Genomic DNA, 12,670 nt, shown 5'->3' with positions numbered 1-12,670 from the left:
TTTGACGCAAGGCCTCATGGGGCGTAGGAAACTTGTGGATAGTGCTTTATTTTGTTTCAAAGCGGTTTCACAGTATTCAAACTAACAAGCCAATAGTGTCAAAAAGAAAGCTTTTCTAATATTAACATGGGCCCTAAAGCTCTTGCCTGATCATTACCCTTCTTTTTCCAGAGATATTCATCTGAGCTTTTCTCTTTTGTAATGTCTCCCAGCCATCTCTCTTTCTACAGTCTTTCTCCCCCCTCAGTCTCCTCCTCCATTATGAGAAGACACACCCCCTAGTGCTGATTGGCTACGAGTGTGTTGTGCTGCTCGGTCCGATTCACTTTCAGCAGCTTTTTTTCCACAAATTCGATTTTGATGACAGCACTGTGCGTATAATCAAAGTTTCTATATTCCACTATATGTTTAGACATGACATCATGGTTCATGTAACTGTCATTCAATCAGCTAATAGTGCTCATAACTGAAATGCAATCCAGATGGGAAAAACCCTGTTGTGTCTTGATTAAGGCATAGAAACCTTTCCATATGCCATGTCTCCATCCGCTAACCTCAACCATTTTCATCACTAGGCTATACCATGCAACTCACCTCTCTGTGACCCCCAGCACATACCATTGTGAACAGTGAACTGTGTAATAGCTATATCTCCCATACATATACACACACACACACCAGATCTCATGACCTCAAATGACAAGGCATCCTGCACGTTCCCTGATGTCACGCCGGTCTCACAGCTCTTCTGATGGAGTCCATGGACGGGGCCAATTAAACTCGCACTGTTCTTACACTGGGTCAAAAGTTTAGTGGGTCACCACCACAGACTCCCCCTTCAGTTATCTAATCCTTTTCCATGAAAAGTGGCTCCGGATGCCAATTAAAACGCATCCTGTTTGTTTTTAAATTTAATTTAGCACAACTGATAATGCAATGATTTGCTATTCATGAGTTCACACTGACAAATAAGTCGGCGGTGTATTCTTTCTGGAATGTTAAAGGGGTACATCATCTGCTGGCAAAATCGGCTTTCAATAAAACTTTGTTGCCTGTACAGTTGAAAGTTTTTTTTTTTTTTATGTTGATAGAGTTCCCAGTCCGAGGATGTGAACCAGAGATGGTCTTATTATTGGGAGATAAGAGGGCCCGTTGCTCCACCATTGGAGAACGCATAAAGGCCAACTTGATAACCAATAAAATTACAGCATTGACGTCATTTAATTTCATTTAATTGTGCGACAGTCAATCACTGTTTGCAGATACCATAGAAATGAACGAGAAGTGCCGAAAACCGAATCATACCTGTCGCACAATTGTCCGTGACTTCTCCTATAAAACAGAATAGATCAATCCAAAGCAAATGTTTATCAGCAAACATGTTGAAGATTAGCCAATGAGCTGTCAATTCAGTAAATGATAAGCTATTTTTTTAAACTAAGAGAAATTGATACATACAGTACCTCTCTCGTCTCAATGCGTGCACTCAAGCAGCCTGGCGTGGGAGACACTTTGATAGCACTTAGCCCAGTTAACTAGCCCAGTTCATTCAATATGGGCCAAGCAGAGAAGCGAACAAACACATCCAGGTTTTCCCTATTTAAATACAGTTAGTCGAGTAGTGTAACTCGATCAAGAATGGTGACACAAAATAAAACACTGCACTTTTCAAAGTGTGTAAATTGGATAACTATATTGTATGGCGGAATACCACAGCAAGTGCTTGGGAGCACTTTGACTCGGCGCAGTAATATCATTTGACTCGGTGCATATAGGCCCATGTCTAGGCTATGTACTCGGTGCATATATATTTATGTACTCATCACTCCGGAGAGGGAGAGGACTTTTCACGAGTGATGATATTACTACGCCGAGTCAAAGTGCTCCCATTGCACTTGCTGTGGTATTCCATCATACATTATAGTTTGATCCTGCTTGGCCCATAATGAATGAACTGGGCTAGTTAAGTGCAATCAAAGTGTCTCGCACGCCAGAGCGATTGAGTGCACGCACTGAGACGAGAGAGAAATGTATCAACTCGTCTTAGTTAAGGGAATAACACAGGGAATAACAGTTTAATATGAAAAAAATGGCGTAGTATCCCTTTAAAGGTTAATTTAACCTAATTAGGTTATTCCTTAAAGGGATACTCCATCCAAAAATGAAAATTCTGTCATCATTTACTCACCCAAGTTTTTTGCAAACCTGAGTTTCTTTCTTCTGCTGTACACAAAGGACGATGTTTTGAAGAACGATTGGATCTTTGGCACCATTGACTTCCATAGTAGAAAAAAAAAATACTATGGAATTCAATGATGCCAAAGTTCCAATCTCCTAAATCATGTTGCCTGTTTAGGGTATAAAAAGGGGATTAAACTATCTCTATTTAAAATGCACTATTTAAACTTAATGCATTAACAAATTGTAACAAATTAGAACTCATTGTAAAGTGTGACCAAGGTAGTTATACCCATGAAAGACAAAAAGTAAAAAAAATAATAACAAATATAGCTGCGAGCAGCGATGGCGGGCCCAAGCCGGTGGCACCGCAACCCCGGCTCCTTTAGTTACCCAAAGGCACCGGGGTGGCGGTGCCGAAGGCTTTGGCCCTTTCATGATTAAATGTTAAAACGGCTTGCCATAGTCTGTCATTTTGACTAGTCACAATTATGTTACAGATATCTTAAATGATAATACAAACTATCCAAAATGTAATTACGACTAGACAGAAAGACATTGTTGATATCTACAATGTTAATTTGCGGATAGGCAAACTTAGCTTTTAAATGTTAAAAGGGCTTGCCATACACGGACGTAGGCTCAGAGAGAGTCTCACCATATTCAAACCAAAATATCTGACTTCCTCTTGGTCTGAGCTAATGACTATGAATTAGAAAGTTGTCTGGCTTGAGGAGTACAATGTATATAACGATTTTTGTAACTGTAGATAAAAATAACAACCCCACTTTTGTCAAAAGGTGGCGCTATTTAGTCCCTGCACCATGCCCGTTTCTGAAACTTTGCACATGTCTACTGGCTAATAAATGTGATGTGTATGTTGAGTTTCATGCAATTTCAAGCATGCTAAGAGTCTCAAAAGCATCCTAAAATAATTTCAAAGTTTGAAGCTTTGCCACGGCAACAGTTTAAAAGATATCAAGAATCCATTCACAGGTCTACATCTACCGTATGTTTACATTATACAGATGAAGTTTTTCATCTGTTTTTCATCATTATACAGATGAAGTTTTCATCTGTTTACATTATACAGATGAAGTTTTTCATTCATATTATTACATGCAAGCGTGTTTGATTTATGGACCAAGTTTTCGGACCCCGTTCCAGGGGGCGCTGTCTAGCCCCCCTGCCACGCCTAGGTACCATCTTCAGCCCGGGCCTGATGGCTGTGGTATATGTGTGTGCAAAGTTTCAAGAGTTTTCAAACCCGTTAAGGGCCTCAAAAGCCATTAAGAGTCTCAAAATCATCAAAAAAAAAGAATTTTAAAGTTTGATGCGTTGCCACGGCAACAGTATCAAAGATATCAAGAATCCATTCACAGGTCTTCATCTGCCATGTATTTACATTATACAGATGAAGTTTGAAGCAAATCGGGTAAAAATAAGAGGTTGATTTCAAAGCATTTTGAAAGTGACACACTTCCTGCTGCCAGTTGGTGGCGCTATAACTTTGACTCGAAATAGTCACATCCATGTGATCGTCCTCTTACAGCGAACACACTGATGAAGTTTCATCAAGATATGTTAATGTATGCTGAAGTTATAACACACTTCCTGTTTCACGTTTCTCGCCATAATTTCGTTTCCTCGCCACGGCCAAACCGTTTGAGATATCAAAAATCCCCTCACAAACTTTCATCCTCAATGTCTTGACTTCTTGCACACCGAGTTTGGTTGTGATTGGTAAACACTTGCGTTGTAATTTGATGTATTTCTCCTAGGACAACTATTCAAACAACCCATAATTCTCAACTTCCATTTTAATTGTCGTAAAACTTAGAGGACGAAAGTTGTTTGGCCTGATGTGATCTATAATTGTACCGAGTTTCATATTAATTCACGCAAGTGTGTTTGATTTATGGACAAATGTTCGAATCCCAGTCCAGGGGGCGCTGTCGAGCCGCCCTGCCACGCCCGATGACCAGCTTCAGCCCGGCCCTGATGGCCATGGGTTCTGACCCGTGTGCAAAGTTTCAAGAGTTTTAGAGGATGTTAAGGCCCCCGAAAATGCCAGAGAAGTCGCACACAGCAAATAAAGGGTTAAAATTAACCTGACAGGCACCCCTCCTCTCACTCACACAGAGAGACACTGAGAGACTGGCAAAATTCTAAGATTTTCTCTACATTCAAACAAAGATATCTGACTTTCTGTGGGTCCTAGCTAATGAGTGTCAATTAGAAAGTTGTCCGGCTCGAGGAGTACAATATACATACCGATTTTTGTAACTCTAGTTAAAACTAACAACCCCACTTTTGTCAAAAGGTGGTGCTACTGAGCCCTCACCACGCCCGTTTCTGAAACTTTGCACATGTCTACTGGCTAATAAATGTGATGTGTCTGTCGAGTTTCATGCGATTTGAAGCATGCTAAGGGTCTCAAAAGCATCCTAAAAGAATGGTAAAGTTTGATGCGTTGCCAAGGCAACAGTTTAAAAGATATCAAGAATCCATTCACAGGTCTACATCTGCCGTATGTTTACATTATACAGATTAAGTTTGAAGCAAATCGGGTAAAAATAAAAGGGTGATTTCAAAGCATTTTGAAAGTGACACACTTCCTGCTGCCAGTTGGTGGCGCTATAACTTTGACTCACAATAGTCACATCCATGTGATCGTCCTCTTACAGCGAACACACTGCTGAAGTTTCATCAAGATCAGTTAATGTTTGCTGAAGTTATAACACACTTCCTGTTTCACGTTTCTCGCCATAATTTCGTTTCCTCGCCACGGCCAAACCGTTTGAGATATCAAAAATCCCCTCGCAAACTTTCATCCTCAATGCCTTGACTTCATGCTGACCGAGTTTCGTGCCGTGTGTTTGAATTCTCTAGGAGGAGTATTGCACATTCCATTGCGAGCGTTTTACAAACAAACCTCAATAGCCGACTTCCTGTTGGGCTGGGGTAAAAAGTAAGAGTGTGAGGTATAGATGAAACGATGAGATCAACATGTGTACCGAGTTTCATATTATTACATTCAAGCGTGTTTGATTTATGGACCAAGTGTTCGGACCCCGTTCCAGGGGGCGCTGTCTAGCCCCCCTGCCACACCCAGGTACCATCTTCAGCCCGGCTCTGATGGCTGTGGGATCTGACCTGTGTGCAAAGTTTCAAGAGTTTTCAAACCCGTTAAGGGCCCCAAAAGCCGCTAAGAGTCTCAAAATCATCAAAAAAAAGAATTTTAAAGTTTGATGCGTTGCCACGGCAACAGTATCAAAGATATCAAGAATCCATTCACAGGTCTTCATCTGCTATGTATTTACATTATACAGATTAAGTTTGAAGCAAATCGGGTAAAAATAAGAGGGTGATTTCAAAGCATTTTGAAAGTGACACACTTCCTGCTGCCAGTTGGTGGCGCTATAACTTTGACTCACAATAGTCGCATCCATGTGATCGTCCTCTTACAGCAAACAAACTGCTGAAGTTTCATCAAGATCAGTTAATGTATTCTGAAGTTCTGACACACTACCTGTTTCACGATTCTCGCCATAATTTCGTTTCCTCGCCACGGCCAAACCGTTCGAGATATCAAAAATCCCCTCGCAAACTTTCATCCTCAATGCCTTGACTTCATGCTGACCGAGTTTCGTGCCGTGTGTTTGAATTCTCTAGGAGGAGTACTTCAAATTCCATTGCGAGTGTTTTATGAACAACCCTAAATAACCGACTTCCTGTTGGGCTGGGGTAAAAAGTAATAGTTTGAGGTATATATGAACGATGAGATCTATATGTGCACCGAGTTTCATATTATTACATGCAAGCGTGTTTGATTTATGGACCAAGTTTTCGGACCCCGTTCCAGGGGGCGCTGTCTAGCCACCCTGCCACGCCCGGGTACCATCTTCAGCCCGGCCCTGATGGCCGCGGATTCTGACCCGTGTGAAAAGTTTCAAGAGTTTTTGAGCATGTTAAGGGCCCCAAAAGTGCCCAAATAGTCGTATAAATAATAATAATAATAATAATCGTTAGGAAAACAATAGGGCCTTCGCCCTTTCAGGGCTTGGGCCCTAATAACACGCTACCAAACTTCCTGTAAATACAGTATCCTACTAAACAATTAAGACATACTTAGAAATGTAAAAAAAAAAAAAAAAAAACTATTTAACCCAGCAGCATTCAACTTACAAGCAAAACATAAAAAAAAAATACACGTCAGGTTTTAAATAATAAAACAATGCCTATACTGTTTAAAGTTAAAGAAAGACAAAGGATATTTGGAAGGAGTTTTTCACAGAGCCATATTATATTTGTACATAGTGCGTCCTCTAGTGTATACATATACTTATTACAGCATTAAAAACAGACTTCCCTTTTTCTCCAAAATAACCACTACTGATGTGAATTCTTAATAATAATAATAAATAAATAATAAAAGTATTAGTATTAGCATACTATTTATGTTGCAGAAACATGATATAGGCTATATATTTCAAGTCCGAATTTAAAGTAACACCAACCACACAGATATGCGTAAATAAAATAACGCCTTGCCATCCTTCAGCACATTCATCATGACAGCATCGCAGAATCGCTCATTCCCCGTTCATAAAATGTGAGGACAAAGGGCTGAATATCTGCGATATTTTTAGAGCGCAGTCACACGGAGGCGGAGCACAGATGCTTCGGCCAAGGATGCGAGTGTCAAACAGCAGGTGGAGACTGACTGACTGAGTGCTGAAGGAAAGAACGAGACGAGAACCGACCACAAAAACACATTTGATGAGGAGGAGAGGACATATCAGCCTCCCGATCCCCTCTGAATGAGTGGGCCCTGATATCGGTAAGACTGGCTTTGATTATCGTGATGTGTTTGCAATATCGTCGTCCGCTCTGTCATTGTGGATTTCTTGCGCATTCATGTAATCAGATATTATTGCACCCGCACACAAAACATCTGCTCTGGAAACTGTCTGTGAAGAGAGATGCTGCGTGCATTTGTGCTTGTAGATGAGTCGTGCTTATGCAGTATAGCCCATGTCTTCTTTAAAGTCATCGTTTCTTTACTGTACAAACAACATCTGTCTTTTAGGGCCTATAAAACCGATCTATTTATCGAGGATTTCGATATACACAGTCTCAGTGTCACCAATGTGAAGGAGTGCACGAAACAAGACATAATTTGCATTAACATGACATTAAAAAATAACAAAATTGCGACAATTCTGTTTTACGAGTGAGTAACTGCTAATTAGGTTTAGATAGATACTGTAGATATGTAGTGCACATGAGGCATATTCATGCATGATTCCATCTGAATCACAGACTCCAAAAATAGCAGCATGAGTTCTTTAATATTGCCCAGCATGCATGTAACCTTATTTAATTACCCTGAGGCAAGAACCGTCATCACATACAGAAGCAGAGCGTAAAAAATATGCATGCATGTGCAAGCTTTATGGCGTCCCTAACCTTAGATAGCACTCTTAAGCCTTGATCTCTAGAATGAACATAATAATCCCCATGATTCCACTCTAGAAAATCTTACCCAGTGCTGTCATTAAAACACTGCAGAATTCATTCTTTTTTGCCTTCTTTTTTTGTAAAGTGAACCATGGTGGATCCATTGGAGCCTGATGACCAGAGTAAATTCAGAGGGACCCAGTCTGAAAGCCCAGCTGTAGCCTCTGAAGCACCATGTCTACCTGAGCCAGGTGATGATCGAGAGACAGATGTTAGTGTGGATTCCAGCCCACAGACTACTGATCCTGTACCGAGCTCTCAAGAACCATGCCAGCAACAAAACAGTCAACCAGAAGAGCAAAAACTACATCTGGATCTTTACAATTTTGACTCTCCAGTCGCAGAGGGTAGTCGGTATGTCCTGACAAGCCCTCGCTCTCTCGAGGCATGCGCACGTTGTGGAGTGAAACCTGTGGAACTTCTGGCTCGTCCACTGTCTGATTTTGCCCGTGAGGCACCCGGCCGCAGCATGCGTGTCGCCACAGGAATGTTTGAGATATACGAGAGGGATAGACATGCTAAACTCCGGCACTGCAGAGAGGAAAGAGAGCGGATTATCAGAGAGGAGAAGAGGCGAAATCTTCAGGCGGCTCTCAACAACAATGGTGGTCCGCTGTCTTCAGAGAAGTCACAGGAAACCGTCAATGCTAATAATAATCATAGTTTAACAAATCAAGCCCACAAAATAGCACCTACCTGCAGTGGTGCACCCAAAAAGCAATCTGCAACATCTAATCCTAAAAGCATGACAGCGGGATCAGGACCAGTGTCATCATCGTTCTCAAAAGCCAATCCGGTGAACTCTGCTACTACCGCTAAAGGAACGTCTGCAAAAAAGCCCAAGTCCCTTCAAGTAGAGTCGGGGGGAAAACCTTCAATAATCCAACGATCAAATCCGTCAGCTCCAGGAGGTCAGGCCACAAAAAAAACGTTCAGTACTCCTACAAAGGCTCCAAATACCTTCCCCAGATCAATACAAAAACCTCCTTCTTTTCCAAGGACATCAACTTCACTTGCCCCGATAGTGTCGAAATCTTCTGCCCAGAGTCCTGCCAATGGCATCACAAGTACGTTTGCACAGCACAATGGACACATCATCTCCAAATCAAAGGTTAAATGCAGAAGCCACTCGCTGGAGTCTTTGCAACGAAGGCGTGACGCGTTTTGTTCCTCGACTGCTTCAACAACGAACACCACAACTACTACATGCACCTCCTCTGAATCTGCTTCCTCTTCCTATAGCTGGGAAGGGGCAAGAGATCACTGGGCTAAGACATCAAGCCCCCGTGCCCGCACTTTAGCCACCTTTAACTCTCTGATGGGTCGCAGTTTAAGCTTGGGAGACCTCAGCCACTCTCCACAGACTATGCAAAAAGTGGAGCGCATCGTGAAGGAGGTGAAACGCAGAGGACTTAAAGCTGTTCCAGAACGTGACCGAAAGATTGCCGCATTAATGCTCGCCAGGTACCAAGAGGAGGACATAATGAGCCAGACACGCTACGTAGCACACCTGCAATGGGACAGCGAGAAGCGGCTGGAGGAGCTGCGACGGGAACGCGAAGAGCGGGAGAAACAGAGGGCCGTGCAGCAGTGCCAACGAGCATGGCAGTCGCAAGTTTCTACCCGGCAGCGTTGGCTCAACCAGCAGGAGCGAGAGGCTGCCGATGCCAAACTTCGCCAAGCGGTGGAAAGTGAAGAGCGTTGGAGGGAATTGGCCGAGCAACAAGAACGCAGCCGATTGCAGAAACTGCAACAGGCTGCTCGTGAGGAGAAACACAAGAAGTCATTACAAGAACAGAACCTTAAAGCTCTGGAGGAGGACCGAGCCGCCGTTCTGGAGCAGGAGAAGCTCCTCCTCAAGGAGAAACTGACTATTGCTGAGCTGAAGCGGCAGGAGCGAGAGCACCAACTACAAGAGGAGCGTCGTGGACTCAACCGTGCCGAGAAGAGGCGCCATGCGGCTCTTATCCAAGAGATTGCACGTCGGGAAGCAGACGAGCGCGAGGAAGCTCGGAGAACTGCCGACGAGAAGCTAAATAGGTCTTTGGAGAACTACGAGCAGATACAAGAAAGACGTGGGCAGGAGCTAAAGGAGAAGGCCAAGCGGGAAGAGAAGCAGATCCAGAAAGCAAGACGGGCCGCCGAGCTGCGTGAGCAACAGCTTAAGGAACAGATGGAGGCAAAGGCTCGGGAAGCTGAAAGACGAGGACAACAAGCTGCTCAAGTGGCCGAAGTGCGGGCGCGGGAGAAGGCCCAACGCGCGGGGCAAAGCAGGCAGGAAAAGGAGCGACTTCAGAGGCTCAACCGTCAACGTGTAGAGGAAGAGGAGAAACAGCGCCGGCTAGAATTGCTGCAGTCCATTGAGCGCAAACTGGAAAAAAGTGAACAGATTTTCCGAGAAAAACGCGCGGTGTTGGAAAGCGCCCGATCCGTTGCCCGCGCATCTTTCCACGTGCGAGATCGTGTTCGCGAGGAGACAAACATGCGCACCTTCGACAAGATGGCCCTGGAGGCTCAGTTAAAGGCACATTTAGTTGAGAAGTGAGCAACTGTGCAACTTATTCGCTCTTTCCATGCACATCTGTCTAGAAATAAGTTGTGCTTGAGCCTACATGCTAGCCTCATTACCAAACTACAGCAACACAAACTGATGGTGTTTTACCTAAAGATTCACTATTCCTGATGCTGGATCATTTTCATCATGTCATCTAAAGAAATATTTTTCTGTATTTATATATTTTAAATGTTAATCGAAGAACTTTGTGCTTATGTGTGGATGACCATATGTCGGGGCATGATTGTTTTGGTTTTTTTGTAACTTGGCAGCCATGTTGCTTTGAGAGCTGTATATAAAGAGTTCATTGTTTACAACGACGTTTGTCACTATGGCGACAGTGATGGCTTCTTTCTAAGGGTGGCTTTATTTCTTAGAGGAAGAGAAAGAAAAGGGGACGGGATGCTTCTCCCAGAGTCCCAGAGTGAATCTTTTGAGGGAGACTCGAAGCCATGACTTGATGAGTGTAAACCAAACTCTGGCGAAATGCTGATCTAGCATTGCATCCTAGACAAGGACATGACAAAGAATGATCTCAGCACAGTGTAACTGCTGATGAAGCACAAGAGTCTTTGGTCAGCAATTCCACACTGACATCCCCGGCATTCCTTCAGGTGTGTTCAATACTTTTTTCCATGTAAGCTTCATTCTTTTTCTTTTTTTTACTATGTCATGTTAGTATACACTGCACTGTATACACATTTTTTCACACAAAAAAAAAAAAATAGTGAAGCATCATGTATGGGAATAATGCACAGTCATCCAGACATTTTTTGCGCAATAAACCCTGACATGATGAACAAAAACACAATCACTGAACTCCACCAGTGGTCATTATTCAGAAAGAATTGATTGCTGAATACAATTGACCAGTCAGTATCAATTATTTCTGAGGGTGGGTACATTATTGATCTCATCACATTTCGTGAGGACCATCCAGTCATAATCTTGGGAATAATTGCATTGTGGGATATGATGTTCTGTGCAGTATGCTTTGTTTTGGGAGCAAAGGATGCATACTACATATTGCAGAAATAGTTTGTTGTTTTGGACATTGTCTGCACATTGATGGTTAACGCATCATCACATTTATATAATTTGCTTGTGTGATGTAAATGAAAGTGCACTGAAGCAATTTGAATGTTCATATTACATAATAGCTAGGTATTTGCATTCCAACCTTAAAGGGATAGTTCACTTTGAAATTAATGTTTGGTAAGTTTTATCTCACCTCAAGGGCATCCAAGATGTAGGTGTCTTTGTTTCCACAGTAGTTTCAATTTTCATATTTTTAGGTCAAACCGTTCTTGTCTGTCAGTCATATAATGCAGGTCTATGGTCACCACCTCAAAGAGCATGCACAGAGAAGTCCAAATTAAACATGATTTAATGACTCGTAAATGTAAGTCCACATTGATGGCCTAAGACACGAAACGAGCGGTTTGTGTGAGAAAACGAACAGTATTTAATATTGTTTTTACCTCTTGTAACCACAGCCACGTCCAAGTGATCGGAGGGCGCGGGCGCTTCGGTCTGCGCAAGCGCCGATGGTGATCTCTCGCACGCTTGCGAAAAAAGTTCAACGTTGTCTGTTGATGTATCGAAATCGTCACATTTACATTTAAATCATGTTTAATTTGGACTTCTCTGTGCATGCTCTTTGAGGTGGACACCATACACCTAGATTATATGACTGACAGACAAGAACGGTTTGACCTAAAAATATCAAAATTGAAAATACTGTAGAAACAAGGACACCTACATTTTGGATGACATTGAGGTAAGCTAAAACATATCAAAAATTAATTTCAAAGTGAACTATCCCTTTAATTAGACATATTCGATATACAATTCATTCGATATACAATTTTGAACGTGACATTGGGAACTTGTGAGAAACAGGGCACTAGTTCTAAAAAAATGCCATGTCATCCTGGTACGTATCTAGAGGACAGGATTGGAGGAGAGCTTATGTCGATATCTGTGAGAAACGCACTGCAAGTCGGCATTTTAATTCCTATGAGAGCTTAACCCACGGCAGCCATCTGTCACAGGATTTTCAACAACCTGGACAAAAACTGTATTCTAGGGCTAGCATTATTTCACTGCCTGTGTATACAGGCTCTTTAGATAATTGTTTCATTTAATGTATGATAATTGCAAAACACATTACTATCATTGTCATCAAGAGGTCAGTTATAAAAAAAAAAATCAAATAAATGTATATATTTCCTCTAAATCCATTATGTTATTAAAATGAAACTAAATCATTGCAGCATTTTACAAAGGAACAAATGTCTCCTGTTAAAATAATGCCAAATCTGTTATCCAAGCGAGTTATTTGATTTAAGAAAGCTTGTGTTAATTGACTGTTATGTGGTTTGTCTCTTCTGATGCAGGTTTGGAAGCGGAGAA

The 12,670-nt window shown here is 42.2% G+C and overlaps 1 protein-coding gene across 1 annotated transcript; it reads left to right on the top strand.

Moving 5' to 3' along the window:
• Positions 1-6,915: 6,915 nt before the first annotated feature.
• On the top strand, positions 6,916-10,340 carry ccdc177 (coiled-coil domain containing 177). The gene is made up of 2 exons (XM_039666238.2): positions 6,916-7,021; positions 7,787-10,340. Exon 2 carries the CDS (start codon positions 7,793-7,795, stop codon positions 10,244-10,246), a length of 2,454 nt encoding a protein of 817 aa, XP_039522172.1. The 5' UTR covers positions 6,916-7,021; positions 7,787-7,792; the 3' UTR covers positions 10,247-10,340.
• Positions 10,341-12,670: the final 2,330 nt, after the last annotated feature.

This window comes from Pimephales promelas, chromosome 15 (genome assembly GCF_988280905.1).
Source record: "Pimephales promelas chromosome 15, fPimPro1.hap1.1, whole genome shotgun sequence".
Taxonomy (NCBI): Eukaryota; Metazoa; Chordata; class Actinopteri; order Cypriniformes; family Leuciscidae; genus Pimephales; species Pimephales promelas.
Note: the sequence above shows the minus strand (reverse complement) of the source record. Positions and strands in the feature narration are given on the sequence as shown.

Excerpts from the sequence above, each read along its gene's own strand:
- ccdc177 (XM_039666238.2), top strand. The coding sequence starts at position 7,793 with ATGGTGGATCCATTGGAGCCTGATGACCAGAGTAAATTCAGAGGGACC.